Source organism: Oryctolagus cuniculus, chromosome X (assembly GCF_051225735.1).
Source record: "Oryctolagus cuniculus isolate XC-2025 breed Fujian yellow rabbit chromosome X, ASM5122573v1, whole genome shotgun sequence".
Lineage (NCBI taxonomy): Eukaryota > Metazoa > Chordata > Mammalia > Lagomorpha > Leporidae > Oryctolagus > Oryctolagus cuniculus.
Window position 1 is genome coordinate 111997465 of NC_142888.1, and position 24200 is coordinate 112021664.

The following is a 24200-nucleotide window of genomic DNA, read 5'->3' on the forward strand; positions in this document are numbered from 1 at the left end:
ATGGGCTAAAGTTGGCAAGATAAACGAGGTGATTCTAAGATGTAGTGCCTTAGGAAAGGGAAGATAGAGATAAACAAAATATTCTGTTGATGTCCTGCCCCATATTTCTGTTAACAGCAATTTTGTTCTGTTTTGAAAGGTATCGACTTCTGATTAGTGTAATATTTAGCCAAGATCCAGTTGGATTTTTTTAACTTGTGAACTTAATTGATACCATGACTGGCATGCATTAGACCCTCAGTAAGTGTTTCAGGCGGTTCAGCATTGACTTAATGTTTAGAAATAACTAGGCAAACATTAAAGCAAGCTTGACTTTTACATTTTGAATTTCAGTTGTTTCCACCTCCTTCCATTTCTACTTCACTCAGCCGCGTTCATCAAATAAAACAGGTAAGAAGGCTTTCAAACCTGACAGCTGCTCATTAAGGAAAAGTAAATTTTAAGTTTCTTTTAAGAAATACCTAAGTTTAAGTAACTCTAAGTGAAGTCACATGTAATTAAGTTTTAATTCCAGAAATGATTTCTTAAAAACAAGAACACCTGAGCCCTCTTTGTATTTAGCGTCTTGACTATTTTAATAAATTGATAGTTTCCAGAAATAATACATACTCTTATCCCTTGAATCTAGTTTTTTTTCCAGGGACATCAGTGAATAATGTTAGATATAAAAATTTTCAGGTTCGTAATAATTGCAGCTGTCATGTTTTTCTTTTAAACCCACTGAAGACTTTCTTGACAGAGACAATGGCCCTTATCTTATCGTTTTGTGTTTGACTCTGAGTGAACTGGGTTCAGGGACACATTGTACCTCACTGGTTTATGTTTTGTGCGCACATGTATTCGTATGTGCATGTACATGTGCTTAAAGGCACAAGTCTAATACAGAATTAAACCTTTTAATTATCCAAGGATTAGCCACAGAACTCAAAAGATCAAATCACCACTTCACCACAGGTGGTAGGATTTTTCTGACTCAGCTACAAGCAGACTGTTTTTTCAAGGTAGAGCTTAACTGTTATGAAGCACTTATTATTCACCTAGCGCTAGTAATATAATAGGTACTTTACCTTAGTGGGCTCATTTCATCTCACAACTACCTTTTAATGTCAGAAAGCAAAGATGAGAGAAATTGAGTAATTTACCCAATGATCTAGAGTTAGTGAATGTCAGAATCAAAATTTAGCCTCAACTTACCAGATTCCTTTTTTTTTTTAAGATTTATTTATTTTATTTGAAAATCAGAGTTACAGTGAGACAGGAAGAAACAGAGAAAGGGGCCGGCGCCGTGGCTCAATAGGCTAATCCTCCACCTTGCGGCGCCGGCACACCGGGTTCTAGTCCCGGTTGGGGCGCCGGATTCTGTCCCGGTTGCCCCTCTTCCAGGCCAGCTCTCTGCTATGGCCAGGGAGTGCAGTGGAGGATGGCCCAGGTGCTTGGGCCCTGCACCCCATGGGAGACCAGGAAAAGCACCTGGCTCCTGGCTCCTGCCAGGATCAGCGCGGTGCGCCGGCTGCAGCGGCGGCCATTGGAGGGTGAACCAACGGCAAAAGGAAGACCTTTCTCTCTCTGTCTCTCTCTCTCTCACTGTCCACTCTGCCTGTCAAAAAAAAAAAGAAACAGAGAAAGGAGAGAGGTGGATCGGAAGTGGAGGAGCTGGGATGCCGGCACTGCAGACAGCAGCTTCACCTGCTATGCTACAGCACTGGGCCCCCTCCACAAACTTTTTGAAGTACCCTCCTAGCTATTTTACAAATTCTTAAAGAATGAAAAAAAAATATCTTTTTAAAAAGATTTATTTATGGGGCCGGCACTGTGGCACTGTGGGTAAAAGCCCTGACCTGAAGCACCAGCATCCCATATGGGCACCGGTTCTAGTCCCGGCTGCTCCTCTTCCAGTCCAGTTCTCTGCTACTGCCTGGAAAGCAGCAGAGGATGGCCCAAGTCCTTGGGCCCCTGCACCCACATGGGAGACCTGGAAGAGGCTCCTGGCTCCTGGCTTCGGATTGGTGCAGCTCCGGCCGTTGTGGCCATCTGGGGAGTGAACCAGCGGATGGAAGACCTCTCTCCCTCTGTCTCTACCTCTCTCTGTAACTCTGTCTTTCAAATAAATAAAATAAATCTTTCAAAAAAGTATTATTTATTTATTTGAAAGGGCTCGAGGGAGAGAAAGAAAGATCTTGCATCTACTGATTTACTCCCCAAATGGCTGCTGTAGCCTGGGTTGGGCCAGGCCAAAGCCAGGAGCCAGGAGCTTCATCTGTCTCCCGCATGAGTGGCAGGAATCTGAGTCCTTGGGTCATTGTCCACACACATTAATAAGGAGCTGCCTTGGAATTTACCCAAAGGAAGTTAAATTGGCAAACAAAAAAGCGGTCTGCACCCTAATGTTTATTGCAGCTCAATTCACAATAGCTAAGACCTGGAACCAACCTAAATGCCCATCAACGGTAGACTGGATAAAGAAATTATGGGATATGTACTCTTTAGAATACTATATCGCAGTAAAAAACAATGAAATCCAGTCATTTGCAACAAAATGGAGGAATCTGGAACACATCATGCTGAGTGAAATAAGCCAGTCTCAAAGGGACAAATATCATATGTTCTCCCTGATCGGGGACAACTGACTGAACACCAAAAAGGAAACCTGTTGAAGTGAAATGGACACTATGAGAAATGGTGACTTGATCAGCATAGCCCTGACTGTTAATGAACAACTGAATACGTTATCCCTCTTAGTATTTTTTTTTGTCTGTTCTACTTAATACTACTGGTTTAATTCTGTAATTAATACACAGTTATTCTTAAGTGTTGAAATTTAACTGAAATGTAATCCCTGTTAAATATAAGAGTGGGAATAAGAGTGGGAAGAGATGTACAATTTGGGACATGCTCAAGCTGACTTGCCCCAAATGGTAGAGTTAGAAACATACCAGGGGATTCCAATTCAATCCCATCAAGGTGGCATGTACCAATGCCATCTCACTAGTCCAAGTGATCAATTTCAGTTCACAATTGATCATAATGAAAGGACTAGGAGTCAAAGGAATCACATAAACAAGTCTAGTACCTGCTAATACTAACTAATAGAATAAATAAAGGGGAGAGCGATCCAACATGGGAAGCGAGATACACAGCAGACTCATAGAATGGCGGATGTCCTAAACAGCACTCTGGCCTCAGAATCAGCCCTAAAGGCATTCGGATCGGCCGAAAAGCCCATGAGAGTATTTCAGGCATGGAAAGCCAAGACACTCTGGCAAAAACAAAAACAAAAAAGGACCTAAATGAAAGATCTCTGTGAGTGAGATCCCAGTGGAAAGAACAGGTCTTCAAAGAAGGAGGTACCTTTCTCTGAAGGGAGGAGAGAACTTCCACTTTGACTATGACCTTGTCTAAATAAGATAAGAGTCGGTGAACTCAAAAGGCTTCCATAGCCTTGGAAACTCATGACTGGAGCATAGGGAGATTACTGATGCCATAAACAGGAGTGTCAATTGGTAAAGTCAACAACAGGAGTCACTGTGCACTTACTCCTCATGTAGGATCTCTGTCCTTAGTGTGCTGTACATTGAGATTTAATGCTATAACGAGTACTCAAACAGTATTTTTCACTTTGTGTTTCTATATGGGTGCAAACTGTTGAAATCTTTACTTAATGTATACTAAACTGATCTTCTGTATATATAGAAAATTGAAAATGAATCTTGATATGAATGGAAGGGGAGAGAGAGTGGGAAAGGGGAGGGTTGCAGGTGGGAGGGAAGTCATTGGGGGGGGGGGGCAATGTAATCCATAAGCTGTACTTTGGAAATCTATATTCATTAAATAAAAGTTAAAAAAAAAATAAGGAGCTGGATTGGAAGCCAAGCATTTGGAACTTAAACCAGTGCCCCAATATGGGATGCATATATTGCAAGTGGTGGCTTAACCTCCTGTGCCTCTGCTTTGTGCAATTTGTTTCTTTGGTTTTTCTAAATTAAATCAAATATTTGAAATATTCATGTATTGCTTTTTGTTCTTGAAGCTTGAAATAAAGACAAATTTAACTGCTTAGTAATATGTTATAAAGCAACTTATTTTCATAATGACAGAGTATTATATATAAACATTTATATTATTATATTGTATTATATTATAAACATTTAAGATGAAACAGAAGTAGAAAATGAATGAAACAGTAAAACAAAAATAACATTAACTTTTCATTTGGGTACTAATTGAATGGGAAATTGAGACTTATTTTTAGCAGTTTAATGGTCTGATATCTTAAGTTGCATATTTCTTTACATGTGTTCTTTAACTCTGACTTACTTTTTGCTACTGAACTTAATTGTCTATAAGCGCAAAACAGAAATGTCTGATTCTCTCTCAATTACACTCTACACTTTCATTTTAACAACACTAATAATATTTCATTTTTCAGTTAAATGGAGGAAATAAGAGTAGTTACTCATAGGATTGTTGTAAAGATGAAAGAAATTAATATATGCGTAGTGCCTGGTATCAGCATTAAAAAAGCCCCTCTTTAAATGGAAATTTAAATATATATGAAAATAGAATCTCCATGTACCAACATCCAGCTCTAACAATTTACATTTTGTTCATCATTTTTCATCTTCCTCCTTTTATTTTGGAGGGCAGAGTGCTTTCAGGTAAATACCCCAGTTTATAAATCTGAGAAGGCTTTTTTTTCCCATAATCACAATGCCAACATTTAATATAACAGATGAAGTTATTCCTTAATGTTTTCTAAGTCCAAATTTAATTATTCCTGATTCTCAAAAAGTGCCTTTTTTACAGATTCAAAGAAACTAGGCCATTTGTCCTATAGAATGTCCCCCATTTTGGATTCTGCTTCCATGTGTTTTTTTTTTTTCTATTCCCTGTGTCTCCCGTAAACTGATTTGATTAAATTTGCTTTTATCTTGAAATAAGCACACGGCCTCAAATCAGTGTTAGGTTCTGGATCACCAATTAAGTAAGCATGTACTTTAAGTTGCATCTTTCCTGTTCAGCAATTAATGGGCAAGTTCTTGACTGTGGTCATTAGGAAATTTCTAGGTATTAAAGAGATTGAGAGCTTCAAGCTGGAAGTTAATTTTCTAAACACACAATAATTCTTCCTAAATATTCAGGAATTATTCTTTTTGTGTAATTTTCCTTATTTAATAGCAGTTGAGCTTGCATTTCAAGAGATTTGCAAGCATTCAGTTTCTGATTATCTATATATTCCAAAGCGCTAAACATGAGTGCCCAGCAGAAATAGTTTGTATATGAGTTTGTTCAGGTCACCACAACAAAGTACCTCAAACTGGATGGATTAAACAAGAGAACTATTTAGTCTCTTAGTTCTGGGGGCTAGACATCTGAAATCAAAGCGTTGGCAGGGTTGCTTCCCTCTGACAGCGGTGAGGGAAGGATCTGTTCCCGGCCTTTCCCTGTTGGCTTATAAATGGCTGTCTTCATGTTTGCATGGTGTTCTCTCTGTGTATGTGTCAAACTCCAAATTTACCTTTTTTATATGTTATCAGTCATATTGGATCAGGGCCCACCCTCATGACCTCATCCTAACTTGATTACCTTTGCAAAGACCTATCTCCAATCGTGTCACATTCTGAGGCGCTGGGAGCTAGGACTTCAGCATATGAATTTGGGGATCCCTCTTAACCCATAACAATTTGTTCACACCATTCGCTTATATGACTTGACATTTATTTCCTGACTTATTAAATAGGATGTAAACGCATTGTTACTCAGTAAGAGCTTAACTTTCTCTCTGGTTTCTTAAATCAATAAAAACTGTTCTTTTGTGCTACTTCAAGTAGCTCTTGTACTCATATCTTCACAAATGTGAACTTTGATAACATACACTACTTTTATCTCTTTATCTTACCTGGACTATACAGATTAAATTGGGGTTAGACACAGATGCAAGGAACCTTATGAAATGAGCTATTTACAAGGGAGTACACCAGCTAGAGTCCGGATCATGAATATGATAGACACAATTTGGATAGCATCTGTGTGTGTAAGTTTTTTTTTTCCTGTTGACCAGCTTTCACTGTAAGTCTATCTTATGGATCTTATCATCATTTTCTAACGTAGTAAAGTACTGAAATTAGATTTCTATGATCTTTTTGAGTTTTCTGTGGAACCCAGTAAGTACCTAGTCTCTTTTATGAAGAACAGCTCTTTAAGGGAATAGCCTAACTTGCTTTACAGGAAATTTCAATTGATCTTAGTTTACAAATTGTTTCATGCTATCAACAAGCATTTACTGAGCACTGTGTAGGCATTCAATAGCTAAAATATTTCAAGGATAGTCTTCTTAAGAGAACAGAAATTAGTAATTTACTAATTCCATTTCTACCTTGTATATTAAAAAATTGAATGCTTACTTTAAATGATCAACTGCAGCAACTTTCCTCAGCCTACTACTCTTTACCCCTAAAAATTATGTGGATATTGACCCTTTTTTTTTCTTGTTTTAGCATCTTTTGATGTGCTTTTTGGTCATTTGTATATCTTCTTTAGAAAAATGTCTATCTGGGGTTGGTACTTGGCAACCCATATTGGGGTGCCTGGGTTCAACTTCTGATTCCAGCTTCCTGCTAATGCACATCCCGGGAGGCAGCAGGTGATGGCTCACACACTAGGATTCCCCACTGAAGACTCAGATTGAGTTCTTGACTTCTGCTTTTGGCCTGGCCCAGCCCTGGCTATTGCAGGCATTTGGGGAGTGAACTTGTAGATGGAAGATACCTATCAGTCTGTCTTCTGCCTCTCTGACTTTCAAATGAATTAAGACAAATAAATAAAAAACTTTTTAAGATTTATTTATTTATTTGAAAGGCAGAGTTACCAAGGTTGAGGGGGTGGGGAGAGATCTTTCATCTGCTGGTTCACTCCCCAAATGGCTGCAATGGTCAGTGCTGGGCCAGGCCACAGCCAAGAACCAGGAACTTCTTCTGGGTCTCCCATGTGGGTGGCAGGGGCCCAAGCACTTGCGCCATCTTCTGTTGCTTTTCCAGGTGCATAAGAAGGGAGCTGGATTGCAAGTGGAGTAGCCAGGACTCGAACTGGTGCCTACATATGGGATGCTGTTGTCACAGGCGGAGGCTTAACCCACTGCACCACAACACCAACCCCAATAAATAAAAATTTTTAAAATGAGAAATGTCTATTCAAGACCTTTGCATTTGCAGCAAAATGAGTAGAAGGGGAGACCGTTATAGTCAATGAAATTAGCCAGACACAGAAAGACAAATACCACATATTCTCTTTCATATGTGGAAGTCAAAAAAAATTGATCTGAATTTAGAATAGAGATTGCTAGAATCTGGAAAGGATGGGAGAGGAGGAATAGAGGGAGGTTGGATAAAGAGTACTAAAACATAACTAGGAGAAGTAACAGCTTCTAGAGTTCCACATACTAATGAGATGACTGTGGGTCACGATAATGTATTATATACTAAAGAAAGAACTGAATGAGAGTAGCTCATAGTCTCCAAACACAAAGGTAAGAAGGGGAGATGGAGATTTTGATTGTCTTCTTTGATCAGTTTATGCTATTGAAGTATTGCCCTGTGCCCCATATAGGTGTACAAATATTACAAGCTAATCAAAAAATTTTAGAAATAAAAAAAAGACTTTGCTCATTTTTTGAGGATATCCAGGGCTTTATTTTGTAATGGAGAGGCCATATCGTGGCCCCAACCCCACTTCCCACCCTGCACTTTTTAAATTTTTATCACTCTAGGCCTTGCTCATATTTAACTGGATTATTTGTTGCTGTTGTTGAGTTGTAGGAATTCTTTTTATATGCTAGATAATAATCCTTTATCAGATATATAATTTGCAAATATCTTCTCCAATTCTCTAGTTGTCTTTTAATTCTCTTGACTTTCTCTTTTGATGTATGATTTTTTTTTAAATTTTGCTGAAGATTGATTTATCTGTTTCTCTGTTGGCTGTGCTTTTGGTGCCATATCCAAGAAATCATTGTCAAACCCAGTGTCATGAAAACATAACAATATTTTCTTCAAAGACTTTCATGGTATTAACACTTGAGTTTAGATCTTTGATCCATTTAGAATTAATTTTTTGCACATGATGTAAGAGAGAGTTCCACTTCATTCCTTTGCATATGGAAATGATGTTAGTTTTCCTAACATCATCATTTGTTGAAAAGACTGTCCTCTCTCAGTTGAATGACCTTGACATTCTTGTCAAAAATCATTTGACCATATACGTGAAGATTTATTTTTGGGTTCTTTATTCTTTTCCGTTGGTCTTTATGTCTGTTCTTGTGCCAGTACATACTTTTTTTTCCTTTTCTTTTCAGCTTATCTGTATTTGTTACAACCTTTTAAAGCAGGATAACTTGGGGACCACATTTCCTTTCACAAGCCTTGCTGAGTTATTCTTTGAACAGCTTTACAACACACTGAAGTAGGTTTATAATTTTGTTCCCCTAAACAATACTCTTTGAAAAACAAGCCTCGTGGAGCCTTGTGGAGAGTTCCTCCCATCAAATTGTTTCAGTATTTCTTAGAGGAGTACATGCAGGATAGGTAACTACAGGGGAAAGTTTTAAAAGTGGGTCCTACAAGGTGGAACTCAAGTCATTTTAACAAATATTTTTCTTTTATATACCAAGGTATATCTCAAAACACTTCAGTGACAAAAGATTTAGTCCACTAAGGAATCCAGCTTGATAGCTAAACACTTTAAGACTACAAAGTTGACAATAGGTTATACACATCTTACAACAAATATTACCTTGATTACTGAAGCTTTGTAAAAAGTTTTGAGATCAAGTGTGGGTCTTTCAATTTGACTCTTCTTTACAAGATTGCTTTGGCTACTCAGAATCCCTTGATATTCCATATAAATTTTAGTACAGGTTTTTCAATCTTTGCACAAAAATGCCATTGGGATTTTGATAATACTTGTATTGCATCTATAGTTCACTTGGGGTAGAATTGTCATCTTAATAATTTTAAATGTTTTTATCTATAAACACAGGATGTCTTTATATATGTGAGTTATTTTTAAAAATAACTGAAAATGATACTTGCATATTATTGAAAAGTCAAATAATAGAGTTACAAAGAAACAACAAGTTACTTCAAATCTCACTATACATGTTCATAACCACTGTTAACTTTTTGGTGAGCATTCTTATGAGTAACCATCTTTTACAATTTTACATAAATAGAATGCATTTTTCTCACATTTTTTAAAAGAATGTTTGTCTCATCATTTAGTTAAGCAGACTCATATCAATAGACATTTAGTTTGTTTTGGACTATTAGTAGCATTTGTTAATATCAGTGTTCATTGCAGGGAAAATTATTTATCTTCAAGGTTTATCAGGGAAAATTGTCTAATTTTGAATGTTCGATGCTTCTCTTTTGAATGAAGAAAGTTTTTCCTCTAATTGATTCCTGCAAATCTGTGGTACTTTAATGATGAATGATACAGATCTTTGATGTGGGAATTTGTACAATGATGAATAGAGAAGTAGACACTTGTTTAGAGGTTTGCATATACTCTAACTCTTCTATAGCCCAGTGAATAATAATAAACATGTGTCCAAATGAAATTTTGAAGCTTTCAACCCAAATGACACATTGTAAAACCATAGCAGCTGGATATATTCAGTTTATTCTCACTTTTCCCATCTTTCAGGAGGAAAGCATGGATTTAATAGATCGAGAGACACTGCATGAACAGTGAGTACTATACTTTGAATTATGATTCTGATAATTTTTATATGCAGTTATATCTTTTCTTGCAGATAAACAAACTGCAATACTGATTTCTTTTGTTTTACAGGGAAGTACAAACTGCAATACAGATAAGCCAATCTTGGGAAAAATGTTTGAACCTGGTATGGTATTAACACTTCAATTTTGTAGAAAATTTCAAATTTTTACTGATTTATAGTACCTGGGATTACTTAGTTCCACTGTAATTTCTAGAAATATAGGTTCCCATTTTAATACTAAAATTGTACATGTTACATAATTTGTGATTGCTTTTTATTGCTCTTAAGATTTACCCATAAAAATAATTATCATTGTTCGAAAGTGGGATTAAAAGTAAGTAGTTGCTTGATAGAAAACTATGGTTGTTGTAAAGCAGCCTCTCTGTCCTATTTGAACTAAAAGAACATTCATTTGTGCTTAAAATACTTATATGACAAGACAGTAAATGATTTTACTCCTCTCTACACAACTTATTAACTATATGTTAGAGTTTTAAACCAAAGACAATGGCTTTACTGGAAAAACAGTGCAGTTTTATGTCTAACACATACATTCCCTTTAACACATTCCCAGCAACATTTTAATAGATGACCTCTAATTTAAACATATTTAGAACTTAGTTATATCCCTTACTAACATATTTAATGTCTCTGGATACATTATGGTTTCTTGATTGTGGTAGTTCAGTGGTGTGTAGCATTATTTTCATTGGCCATTGCAGAATAAGAATTGAGCGGGAATTTCAGTTGGAAGGATCTGATTGATGTCGGGTCTCAGATTTGGGAGTTATTTGATAAGGAAATAGATCATTAGTAATGGCATCTTTTTTTCCTTTGAGTATTGATTTTGGAGTAGGTCCTGAAGAATGGAGTGTTTAACTTTAAGAGCCGATCACTTTTCCTTCTTTGGTGCTAATACAATTCATAGGTGCGCTGTTGGAGTCCCTTAACTAGCCCAGCTTTACTTATTTAGGTGTTTTACTTTTTTTTTTTAAGATTTATTTTATTTATTTGAAATACAGAGTTACAGAGAGAGGTAGACAGAGAGGTCTTCCATCTGCTGGTTCACTCCCCAGAGCTGCACCAATCTGAAGCCAGGAGCCAGGAGCTTCCTCCAGGTCTCCCACGTGGGTGCAGGGGCCCAAAGACTTGGGCCATCTTCCACTGCTTTCTCAGGCCATAGCAGAGAGCTGGATGGGAAGAGGAGCAGCCGGGACTAGAACCGGCGCCCACATGGGATGCTGGTGCTTCAGGCCAGGGCTTTAACCCACTGCGCCATAGCGCCAGCCCCCTAGATGTTTTTCTAAGAGAATCTGTGAGTGTGCTAGGAAAAAGGGGACAAGTAATATACAAGTTTAATTTGGCTTGCATTTTGGAAAAGAACAGATTTTAAAATCATTCATTGTGAGTTTCTGGATTTGTTCACATAGCATGTATAAACATTTTTCATAGATGTAATTTCCCTCTTGTCCCATTTCTATTTTACTTCTAGCCAAAGCCTTTTTTTTTTGCCAGACAGAGTTAGGCAGTGAGAGAGAGAGAGAGAGAGAGTTATAGACAGTGAGAGAGAGAGACAGAGAGAAAGGTCTTCTTTTACCGTTGGTTTACCCTCCAATGGCTGCTGCAGCCGGCCCATCACGCTGATCCGAAGCCAGGAGCCAGGTGCTTCTCCTGGTCTCCCATGGGGTGCAGGGCCCAAGCACTTGGGCCATCCTCCACTGTACTCCCGAGCCACAGCAGAGAGCTGGCCTGGAAGAGGAGCAACCGGGACAGAATCTGGTGCCCCGACTAGGACTAGAACCCAGGGTGCCGGTGCTGCAGGCGGAGGATTAGCCAAGTGAGCCAAAGCCTTTTAAAAGTTCTTTCCTGGACATAGTTGTGGTTAAGTACAAGGCAAATCCCAGAAGAAAAACTTAAATTTAGGGTTTGTGTATATGAGCATACTTCAAAAAGTTCATGGAAAATAGAATTAAAAATAAGTTTTTTTGGTGCAAAACTTTTGAAATGCACTCAGTTTTTTTAATAATTTAAATTTTTAGTGAACTTTTTGAGGATCTTTCATATAAATGGATTTAAAAAATTTTTGTTCTAAAATAAACTTATCTTTTAATTCCATTTTTATGAATTTTTTGAAGTACCCTTCGGATATATAGTATATATCGTTTGAAAAATGAGAACTCATATTCTGAGTTTTTCTGGGGATGCTAGAGAAGCCCTTCAGTTATCATATGGCTCTCTTCCCCCAAAGGCAAAGCATGCCCTAAATTGTTGATGTGGACCTTGGGTTTCCTATGGCCAGTGACTTAGTGGGACAGACTCCCTTACTTCTGCAACAAATATCTCACTAAGTATTTGTTTAGTAAGCAACTGATGCTACAATTATATATGGTTTCTGCTTCTACAGAATGACAACGATTTAGAAAAACCACTCTCTCTGAAGTGCATTGATCTTATCTCGGTACTTCCAGTGGTTTCTCCCAGCCAGGGAATCGAGAAGGTAAGAAAGGAATACCTAAAAGTCTGTGTCCCATGAAATATTTACAAAGCATACTTAACCAGAGCTTTTGGGGACTAGATTTTTGCTGTATTATGTCTGATTCTGTCAGTTTATTTATGTATAGTAAAAGTCACCAACTTTTAAGCACATATTAGATGAATTTTGGTAATTATGCATACTTCCATACTGTAGTCATATTCAAGATATAGAGCAGTTCTCATATTATAAACAATTTCCTCATGATTCTTTCCACTCAGTATCCCTCCACATCAGCCCCTGTGCCCTAGGAAACTACTGATTTGGTTTCTGAGAAAAGTAGTGGTTTTAAAGCTTCTGTTCCAATTTGGTTTCAGCAATGCTTTTCTCCATCGTTACGAACTTCTGTGAGTTGCGCCGGTTTTCCTCCAAGTCCTAGTCCCAGCCCTTCGCAACAAAATGCAATGTAAGTTTGTTATATGAAAATAAGAATAATAAGTTTGTTATAAGAAAATAAGAGTAAGAATGGAAATAAGAAAGTAAGAATCTTAGGAACTTAAAAAAATTACAGCTCTAGGTTCTATGACAACCAAAGAAGTGATTTCTGTTCAGCAAAATTAAAATTTCAGTTGTTTGGACTTATCATTTTATGTACTGAAATAAATCAATTAACTAAGAATCTATAATGAGTTAAGTAATTGAATGGCCATAATCTCCCTGTGACCAAGCATATTGATAGGATCAGAGCTAACTCTAGAACTTTAAACAACTGCATCCCTAATTCTCACCTTGAGTCAAAGCAAGTCCCAGCCAGGACTGCAGGTCTTTCTAGAATGTAGGATTCAAAATTCCAAATCCCTGTGAATTAGAAGGCAGTTTGTTTCTGAGGCATTCTGTTTTTACCCATATTTAGAGAAAAGCAATAAAATGATATAATATATTATGTACTATACAGATTCTTCTGTTAGCATATGCCCTTAGATCTATGATAATGAAATAGTAATTGCTGATTTTCTTCACCATTTTTCTGGTAATGATCATAATGATTTTATTTTAGAAGCAGTCACAACCCCACCAACATTGTTAGACCAAGTATCCTTGGACCAATAAAAAGAAAAGGTATTTTTATTTACCAGAAGAAATAAATATAACTTTAAGTTATTTTTGTAAAGTATTTAAAATCAAGTGTTACACAAAAATTGTTTTGATAGAATTTATTTATTTAGAATGTATTTGATAAGTTACTAGAGTCCTTACCTTTTACCCAAATAGAAATGTTTATAAAGATATTTTTGAAAATTATGAAGTATTGTATAAGAATCTTTAAAAAGTTCATGAAAAACATATATTATGGAAAAATTATCCATGGATCTCAAATTTTGTTTGCACCCAAATAAACTTATCTTTTAATTCCACATTTCTATGACTTTATGAAGTACTCTTACATAAATGTGAATTTAGACATTTGATTCCAATTTAGTCAGCTATTACGATTTTCCTTTTATAAATTAATTTACCAAGCTAGTTGCCTTAAATGCTTCCTGAAACAAGGTGGGAATAAATGAGTGAATGAAGAAATACTTAGAATGAGTCAGCCATCAAGTGTTTTACTGAATCTCAACCCCTGTCCCATTGTCACATGTACAAGTTGATATATGAATAAGTTGCTGCACGTTAGCTCTACTTAGAGCAGTAAAAATACATGCGGAAGTGTATGATCTTTGATGTCCAGCTTCTTTGTGGGGGTTATTTTTGGTTAAATATGTAGAAAGTGACCTACTTACTCAGTAATAAGACAGTGAGAACAGAATTTTTTGTTAAACTCTCACAGGCCTGAATCCCACTTCTCAGTGCTACCTCACCAAGCTATGCTCTTCTTCCTTTTAAAATACTACTGTTATATATTTAGTACATGGTTTAACTACAGTGGACAAGAGGAAATAAGTAATAGGAATGGAAATGAAACTTAAAATATCCATTTGTGGAAGTCTATTAGGATAGGAGAGGAGGAAGTGCAGAATTATAGGAAAAGGAATGGAAATATACTTAAATGGTTCATGCGTGTGTGTATGTATATATGTGTGTGTGTGTGTTAATTTGAGAGGCAAAGTTACAGAGAGAGAGAGAGAGGTCTTCCATCTGCTGGTTCACTCCCTAACTGGCCACAATGGCCGGGGCTGGGCCAGGCAGAAGCCAGGAGCCAGGAGCTTCATTTGTGTCTCCTATGTGGGTGCAGGGGCCCAAGCACTTGGGCCATTTTCCTCTGCTTTTCCAGGCCATAAGCAGAGAGCTGGAGGGGAAGAAGAGCATCCAGGACGGGAACCAGTGCCCATATGGGATGCCAGAGCTGTGGGTGGAAGCTTAGCCACATTGCTGGCCTCCAGTCCATATATTTTGAATTAATTAATGGCAAGTTTCCTAACAACATACCAAACTCAGCATTTTTTTGAAAAAAGATTTATTTATTTGCTTGAAAGGCAGAGGCAGAGGCAGAGAGAGGTCTTCCATCCACTGGTTCACTCCCCAGCTGGCTGCAACGGCCAGAGCTGTGCCGATCCAAAGCCAACAGCCAGGAGCTTCTTCAAGGTCTCCCACATGGGTGCAGGGGCCCAAGCACTTGGGCCATCTTCCACTGCTTTCCCAGGCCATAGCAGAGAGCTGGATCAGTAGTGGAGCAGCCAGGACTAGAACCGGCGCCCATATGGGATGCCACACTACAGGCAGTGGCTTTACCCACTATGCCACAGTGCTGGCCCCAGCATATTCTTTTTATATTCCAAAACCAAGAGTTGATAAACTCTAAAAAACACTTATTTCCAAATTAAGTAAATGGTTTTATGAAGAGACATCAATAACTAAGCTGGGGTGTTTTGCCTGTGCTGTGAAATTTGGGCTAGTGTTGAAAAAATATTCAAATATATCAGCAGTTTGAGAGCTGTTAGGGAGTTGGAGCCTCCTGAGTGTTAAAAGTGTACTCAATCTGAAGACAGTTATTTGCCAAATTAAAATGGTTCTCCTTTTAAGACATTTGTATATAAACTATTTTATTTTTCTTAGAATGTATGATTTAAAAAAATTTTTTTAAAGATTTATTTATTTGAAAGGCAGAAATACAGAGAGGGAGAGAGATCTTCCATCTGTTGGTTCAATCCCCAAATGGCCACAACAGCCAGGGCTGGGCTGGACGGAAGCCAGTAGCCAGGAGCTTCTTCCAGGTCTCCCATGTGGGTGCAGGGGCCCAAGTATGTGGGCCATCTTCTACTGCTTTCCCAGGCCCATTAGCAGGGAGCTGGATAAGTGGAGCAGCCAGGAATCTAACCAGTGCCCATAAGGGATGCTGGTGTTGCGGGTGGCGGCTTTACCTACTACACCACAGCACCAGCCCCTGTATAGTCTGTTAGGTTTTAGGATTTTAGGGCTCAAAGGAGGAGAGGAGGCTAAAGTAGAGAAGACTTTATTTTAAGGGAGACAGAGTGGGTAGAGGTAAAGAGAGTGAGGTTTCAGTCTGCCTGGACAGAAGGCAGGGGCTTTGAAACTTGGTTTCATTGTTTGCTTGTTGGGGGAGGTGCAGAGCACCACGGGGACCCTGATAAGGGGTATTGGGGGTGGAGTTAGTGCTAAAGGCTCTTACAATGCATTGTCTTAGCAGTTTGGAATGTCCTCAGGTGCAGAGCTTTCTGGCGCAATAAACATTCCACTAGCCTTTACATTATCTACCTGCTCCCAGTTTCATCAGGCCTGGGGGTTCAGGCTCAGTGTTCTCACAAATCCAGCATTTTAATGAAAGAGAGAACGAGAGAACCAGAGAGAGAGAGAGAGAGAGAGAGAAAAGCCTTTTGGTATTATATAGACAAGAGCCCTGGGAGAGGGAGAAACGGAATGGGGACAATGACAGTCTCCATGGCTACTTCCGGCTGAGAGGGGGCATAGTTAGGGGAGTGGTTTCTCTCTCTCCCGGTGCCAGCATCACTGGAGTGGGGGCTGGAATTGAGCGCCTTTTAGCAGGATATTGTCGACATGGGTCCATTTCAATAGCTGAAAGGTGCATTGCCCTAGATAAACAAGAAGAAAAAATTGTTCCAAGGAGTGAGAAGGGACACAAGCCAGGGTAGCGGGAGTTTTGGAACCAATGTCTCAAGAGTCAGATGTCCATTGTTGAATTCTGGGTGCTCAGCTAATGAGCAGCACCTCGACCAACCACGACCAGATTGATTCATATAAAAGCAACGTTCTTTTAGTTCATTCTCCCAGATGTTGATCGTGCCTGCCTGTGAGAGGTTAAGGTATTCTTGTGGTTAATTTGGGTTGCTTCTGATGATTTATAGAAAGAAGGCTTACACAGAACTAGAGGTTAGGCACAGGGCGGGTGGGAGACCTTGAGAAAAGACAGGTTGTGTGAATTTGTCTTTAGCCTGGGGCAGAGTGGGGAGGAGGGGAGACATGGTAATTAACCCAGTGAGCCTGCTGGTTTGAAAGGCCAGCAATCTTGATCATTATTCTAGATACTTCAGGAGAGAGATCTCCCAGGGTAATGTCGCCTTTGCGAAGCAAAAAGGGGTCTTGGCTAGGAGTGATGTGTTAGTAGAAACTGGCCAAGGGCAGGGTTTTTGAGACAAGGGAATTTCGTGATACTCCACATATAGTCCTTGAAAAGTCCGATGGCCCGCTGCTTGTGTGTGGAGGCAGACGGACTAACAGGCAGTTAGAGCGTCCCTGTTGGTCGGAAGGGGCAAAAGGGAAAATTGCCTGAAGATGGTGCAATATGCTTGCTTCCCCCCACCGAAAGTTACGAAAGTTGCGGTCTGCAAGATGAAAGTGCCGAATTCCAATGCCTGCTTCTCCTTAAAAGCTGCCTTTAGCAAGACAAAAGTGCCAACCCGTTCCTTCTGTTTCCAGTTTTATCATGAGAATAGCAAGGAAGTAGTGATTCTGCCCTTCTCAGTTTTCAGTTTATCATGAAAACAGAAAGAAGTTATGGATCCCACTCTTCTGATGTTTTTCTGTTTGTTTGTTTTATCTGGATTGAGCTAGACAGGACGGACAGGATTGCAAATATGGCCTTTTGATGAATTTTGTCCCCACCCTCTGACTGATTGTTAGCTGCTGTTCTGTTTTGTTTTTTCCTTTTTTCCCCCAAATTGTGCTTAAAACACTTCACTTCACTGGTTTCTTGGATCTGCTTCTCTTGGAGGCCCCCTCCTGGCTGCTGCAGCAGGAAGTTCTGACTTAAATAAATCTTGTTTTGCTTGCGTGGAAATTCTTTCACGCGAGACAAAGAACTAGGGTCGCCTTTCTTCGCCACCGTTTTACCCAGAACACTTGGGTTGTACGAAAATTTTTGGTACGTCTGAAAATGCTGCTCCCTTTTCTGTCTCAGCAAACGATATGCTGTGGTTTTAACCCAGGCAGACTAGGGCAGGGACTGCAGCGTAAGCTATAGCCAGCAAACTCTTTGGGAGATTGGTATTTGTGTTATTTAAAAGTGAGAAGGGAGACTGAGTGTACATTCTAAGTGATGTGCAGCATGGGGATCGAACAGGCGGGAGGCAGGGCAGTGGTTAGGAGAAGCAGCAGGAAAATCATCTTTGGGTGTTAAGGCACAAAATAAGTAGACTGGCCTAACCAGGGGCAAAGGCACTCAGGAATATACACAATGAAGTCACCCCGGAGGAAACAGTCCCATAGGAAAGTGGAAAGTTTTATTTGGATTGGCTATCAGGGTGGCAGCTTTGAGAGTGGTTAGGACAAGATCCTAGGACTGTCCAAGATTAGATATGGGGTAAGGGGTCTCGTGGTCGCGAGCAGTCAGTCATCCCTTCAGAGCCTTCTGGAATAGCAGTGAAGCGAAGAGATGGAGAGATGTGGGTATCACGGTTTGTAATCATGGGCCACCTCTTCAGGGCATTACCCCAATTATCTTCCCGGGTCAGGGTAAGTTGTGTGTGTGTGTGTGTGTGTGTGTGTTTGATTTATTTATTCATTTGAAAGGCAGAGTTATAGAAAGAGAGAGGGCGAGACAGACAAATAGAGGTCTTCCATCTGCTGGACCACTCTCCAAATGCCTGGCAATAGCCAGAGCTGGGCCAATCCAAAGCCAGGGTGCAGGGGGCCCAAGAACTTGGGCCATCTCCTGCATATTCGAACAGGTGCCCATATGGGTTGCCAGCACTGCAGTCACTGCCTCACTATGTCACAGCCCCAGGGCAAGTTTTAACCTGGAGAAATCAATCTGGGTAGTGGAGCCTGACAGTTTAGCAGCTATGGTATTTAAAGTGACCCAATAAGGCGCACTCAACTGGGTTGCAGTGGTTTTGAATTGTGGGTTTAATGGAGAGAAATCTTTTTTTTAAAAGATTTTTTTTTTCATTTATTTGAGAGATTGGAGTTACAGAGAGAGGGAGAGACAGAGAGAGAGGTCTTTCATCCACTGGTTCACTCCCTAGATGGCTGCAATGGCTGGAGCTGAGCCGATCCAAAGCTAGGAGCCAGGAGCTTCTTCTGGGTCTCCCATGCGGGTGCAGGGCCCAAGCACTTGGGCCATCTTCCACTGCTTCCCCAGGCCATAGCAGAGAGCTGGATAGGAAGAGGAGCAGCCGGGACCTGAACCGGTGTCCATATGGGATTCCAGCACCGCAGGCGGGAGCTTAGCCCACTACGTCACAGCGCCAGCCCGAGAGAGAGCTTTAAGCAAGATTTTTAGCGGGGTGTATGGGCCCTTCATTTTTCTTTATCCACTCCCTGTCTGGGACATTGCTGGGTGGAGGGCTTCCTGGGGCTAGAATTCCTGAAGTTTCTCCCAGGACTTTACAATGGACTCAATAGCCCCATTCATCTAAGGTGGGGAAAGTCTACCCTAAACTGCCCCTGGGAGAAAGTTGGGACTTAATCAACAAGATTGTTGGACATGATTTGTAATTTTTGCTCCTAATTGCCCCGTTGGTGCAGGGTGGGAGAGATTTTCTTAGGCTGCCTCCAGCGAGAGGGTTGGAACTCTCCTTGACAAGGTTATGAACAAAGGCAAGACTGTTATCATTTAACCACACAGAATTCCCATTTTTTTCCTTCAGCCACTCTTGCACACATAGGCTAATAGCTACCTAGTTAGTAATAGGAGGGTACAGAAATGTATGGTCCTAGGCTGGCGCCGCGGCTTACTAGGCTAATCCTCTGCCTTGCGGAGCCGGCACACTGGGTTCTGGTCCTGGCTGGGGCACCGGATTCTGTCCCCGTTGCCCCTCTTCCAGTCCAGCTCTCTGCTGTGGCCAGGGAGGGCAGTGGAGGATGGCCCAAGTGCTTGGGCCCTGCACCCCATGGGAGACCAGGAGAAGCACCTGGCTCCTGCCATTGGATCAGCGCGGTGCACCGGCTGCAGCAGCCATTGGAGGGTGAACCAATGGCAAAAGGAAGACCTTTCTCTCTGTCTCTCTCTCTCACTGTCCACTCTGCCTGTCAAAAATAAATAAATAAATGTGATTTAAAAAAAGAAAGAAATGTATGGTCCTGCCTGTAATGCCAATAAGGACCCTGGGCCATCCCCTCAACAGCGATGCAAGGCTGAATAGGGGCCAGCAGGCTTTGTGATTCTGATCCTGGGGGTCCTTGGACCCTTGGGGCAGTCTCACTTCCAGTGACCAGGTATTTTGACAGTGGATGGAGGCTTCCTTGGAAGCCAGCCTCTGTCATAGCAGCTGTTTATTTGATGCCCTGGCTTTTTGTATCAAAAACAGGGGCTATTTTGGGGGTGGAGTGGCCTAGCTGGGTCTCCTTGATGGCAGATCACCACATAAAAATAGCTGTTAGTCCTTCCAGATAGGCTCAAACATGTCAGTCACTTTGAACCATTTATTAGGGTAATGGTTTTTGTGTTTGGGGCTGAGGGTTGATTTTCTAAGCTGGAAAAGTGGCTGGCAGTTTTAGGCAGGACTAAAAGTATCTGTAACCCTTTTTTAAAAACTGGCATTGGATGAGGCCGGCACCACGGCTCACTAGGCTAATCCTCCGCCTTGCGGCGCCGGCACCCCAGGTTCTACTCCCGGTCGGGGCGCCGTATTCTGTCCCGGTTGCCCCTCTTCCAGGCCAGCCCTCTGCTGTGGCCCGGGAGTGCAGTGGAGGATGGCCCAAGTCCTTGGGCCCTGCACCCCATGGGAGACCAGGAGAAGCACCTGGCTCCTGCCATCGGATCAGCGTGGTGCGCCGGCCGCAGCGCGCCGGCTGCGGCGGCCATTGGAGGGTGAACCAATGGCAAAAGAAGACCTTTCTCTCTCTCTCTCTCTCTCTCTCACTGTCCACTCTGCCTGTCAAAAAACAAAAAAACAAAACTGGCATTGGCTGTCCAAAGAGAGGATAGGACAGGATTGCGAACAAGGATGGAAATGGTTGTTGGGTAGGCTTAGCCAGCTCCCTGTCCTACAGTCAGAAGCTGGGAATGTGGGAGAGAGTGACCCCATTACCTTTTTTTTTAAAGATTATTTTATTTATTTGAAATACAGAGTTACAGAGAGAGGTAGAGGTCTTGACTTCCCAGATGGCCGCAATGGCTGGAGCTGATCTGATCCGAAGCCAGGAGCCAGAAGCTTCTTCTGGGTCCCCCATGCAGGTGCAGGGGCCCAAGGAATTGGGCCATCTTCTACTGCTATCCCAGGCCACAGCAGAGAGCTAGATCATAAGAGGAGCAGCTGGGACTAGAACCAGCACCCATATGGGATGGCAGCAGTTCAAGCCAGGGCATTAACCCGCTGCACCACAGTGCCACCGCCTAACCCCCCCCCCCCCCATTACCCTTTACTATCATGCAACATGCAGGAAAAGCTTTGTCTATATAAAGCCATGGGAGATGAGTCTGCTCTGAAACCATGCTCCATCAACAGTGATTAACCCCAACACATAAAGCATCAGAATTTTATATAAGCACAGCCTAAGTTAATCATTTTACATTTGAGATGAAGGCAATGGGGTAATGAACAGATTTGGGCAGATCAGACAAGCCAAGGTCAAGAGGGCCTAGTTAGAGAGTTTGAGAGAGTAAGTTGACCTAGGTCTCCTGTAAGATATTCCTCTTGCATGAGTGGAGCAAAGAGACTTTGGTGGAAAGAGAGAGCAAGGCAGGGAGATGCCAAGGTGGCTAGGCTGAGAGTGGGCAAGCCTCTGTCTCCATGAAATATCGGCAATGAGATTTTGGCTGCCACTAGACAAGGTAGGGGAAGTGGTAGAAGGCAGCTAGGCATAAAGCATTCTTCGGAGGGAAGTTGCTCAGAACTTACCACTGTTCTTGAGTTTTTTCTTGACTAGCTCTGCCAAATATATTACTGGAGATGGCTGGAACAGAGGTTTTGTCTTTGTGCAATTGAGGATTTAGATGTGAGATAGAATAGCAGTGTGAAATGACAGGGTTTAATGGGGGAGGGCATCCATCAGAGCCGATGGGCACCCCCTCTGGATGTAGAAAGAGAAAGAGAGAGATTCCTAAGGAGAAGAAGCTGATAGGTGACAGAATGAAGGACGGTAATGGAGAAAGAGATATGCCTGGACATAGGGAACCTCAGGCCAATTGTCATTTCTCTGTGTAAAGTTATCAAGATCATGGAGAATATGGAGGTCAAAAGTGCCGAATTTTAGCCATTTGTTTTAGCCATTTAGAACAACTGTCCAATTCTTACTTAGGCCACGCTTTAGTAGAGCGGAAAATTCGTTATTTTGGCCTTATCTCCCTTCTTAGGCCCGTGGTGCACAGGTTTCGTAATAGGCCAGAGAGGAGTCAGACGGAATGTGAGGAATTTCAGAGCCCCTGGATCTGGTTGAATGAGGCCGGAAAGTTGGAGGGTCGCTCACTCACAGCATCCTCTTAAGGAGCCCCACATAACCAAGCTCTTCTCCTGGAGAAGAGTAAGAGTGGTCCAGACTTTTCCAGACAGGTGTCCCCGCCCAAAAGTGGGACAAGTCCCTCCCACGTTAGACCTCCAAGAGGTCTCCTCTTGTTCCTGGAACTTTTAAAAGGGAAGGGGGAATGGGGCCAAAGTCCCAGAGGCAGGTGACAATGGCCAGTCTGCCCCACTGTGCTTTGGGGAGACAGGGGCCAACTTTTTTTTTTTTTTTTTGACAGGCAGAGTGGACAGTGAGAGAGAGAGACAGAGAGAAAGGTCTTCCTTTGCTGTTGGCTCACCCTCCAATGGCCGCCATGGCCAGCGGCTGGCGCACCGCACTGATCCGAAGCCAGGAGCCAGGTGTTTCTCCTGGTCTCCCATGGGGTGCAGGGCCCAAGCACTTGGGCCATCCTCCACTGCACTCCTGGGCCACCAGCAGAGAGCTGGCCTGGAAGAGGGGCAACCAGGACAGAATGCGGTGCCCTGACCGGGACTAGAACCCAGTGTGCCGGTGCCGCAAGGCAGAGGATTAGCCTATTGAGCCGCAGCGCTGGCCAACAGGGGCCAACTTTTACCAGTCCAACGGGCTGAAAATCAGGTCCAGTGTTGGATGTAGAGGAGAGATCCAACAGAAGATAGCAAGCGTAAGCAGGGAGTGAGAGGGTAAGAGGTGAAGGCAGTTCTTACCTTATCTGGGGAGTTCTGGAGAGGTGTCATACTTCCAGGCCCCTTGAGTCACTTTAAGGAGGGTACTGGAGGGGAGACGTACTTAGAAATGACAGTAAGGAGGGAAGTCAGCAGTGGACTGGTCACCTGAGTCTGCCTTCATCCCAGGTTTCAGCACCATTGTTAGCTTTTAGGATTTTAAGGTTCAAAGAAGGAGAGGAGACAGCTAGTTAAAGTAGAGAAGACTTTATTCTAGGAGGACAGAGTGGGGCAGCGGAGTGGGGGGGGGGTGTCGTGGAGAGTGGGGGTTGAGCCTACCAGGACAGAGGACAGGGTGTTTGAAACCAGACTTCATTCCATTTGAGCAGCAGGCAGAGTCCCTTCTTAAGCTGCTTGTTAGGAGAGGTGCAGAGCACCATCTGGACCCTGATAAGGTGGGTGGGGGGCATGCAGAAAAACTTTTATAGTGCATTGTATGTGCTCAGGTGCAGGGCTTTCTGTAGCAATAAACATTCCACTGGGCTCTACATTATCTGCCTGCTCCTAGTTCCATCAGGCCTGGGGGTTCAGGCCCAGTGTTCTCATATAGTCTATATTTAAGTCAAATTTTCCCAAGCATACCCTAACACAAACTTGGTAAAAATTAATCTGACCATTTTTGGCCTGATGCAGTAAGAGATCAACAGAAATCTGATTTTATTTAAATATTTTGGAATATAAATTTTCATTTGGGGAATGACAGACCATGTCTTATTTGGAGCCCATGAATACAAATGATATGTGAGGAAACATGGTATAAAAATAAAAAAGAGATCCTGTGGGGGAAGGGAAGCTAAAAAGAATGAGGACCCTTGAAAATGGAGTAGAGTATGAGAAAAAGATTAGGGCCTTCCAATAGACATATGGAGGCATATTTTACAGTTTTAAGTGGCAATTACTTCCATTAGGAATAAGCAAGAGCAAGTAAGTTTTCAAGTGGGAATTCTTTTTTTTTTTCAACCAGGAATTCTAAGAGAGCTGTAGGAATTGGGCAGCTATAAATATTGTTTTTACAGTAATGTTGGTTTTAGCAAAGAAAAATGGAATCTTCTTTTGCTAGGAATTCGCTTTGCTTTGTCATGTTTTTAATTTAAACTGAAGAGGATAGATGAGTGGTTTTTCCATACTGCTGTAAATGCAGTCTGGCAAGGGACAGCATACCAGACTTCTCTGGAGCTTTATGAGCCATGATTATACTGCTAAGGAAAGTCTGTGGAATCTCTATCTCTGGGGATAATTTTGAATGATGACCTTAGTGTTTTATCATTCAGATATACTCCACCCTAGAAGTTATGGGCCTGAGTGTCATTTTTCTTAGGCCCAGACATAGTTATCAGATGAATGTGAAGCGTTGTGCAGATTTTAGCGTTTACTTCAAGGCAAAGAT

At 41.5% G+C, this 24200-nt stretch overlaps 1 protein-coding gene across 3 annotated transcripts in view; it reads left to right on the forward strand.

Moving 5' to 3' along the window:
* Positions 1 to 24200, forward strand: part of PABIR3 (PABIR family member 3) — a 75980-nt gene that overhangs the window by 27400 nt on the left and 24380 nt on the right. For 2 of the 3 annotated variants that reach the window (XM_008273232.5, XM_089324265.1), the window contains 6 exons: positions 334 to 390; positions 9697 to 9740; positions 9844 to 9898; positions 12180 to 12272; positions 12626 to 12714; positions 13306 to 13367. In XM_008273232.5, the coding sequence (XP_008271454.1) occupies positions 334 to 390; positions 9697 to 9740; positions 9844 to 9898; positions 12180 to 12272; positions 12626 to 12714; positions 13306 to 13367 (400 nt within the window). The remainder of the gene's footprint in view (positions 1 to 333; positions 391 to 9696; positions 9741 to 9843; positions 9899 to 12179; positions 12273 to 12625; positions 12715 to 13305; positions 13368 to 24200) is intronic. The other variant, XR_016227964.1, reaches the window with a different exon arrangement.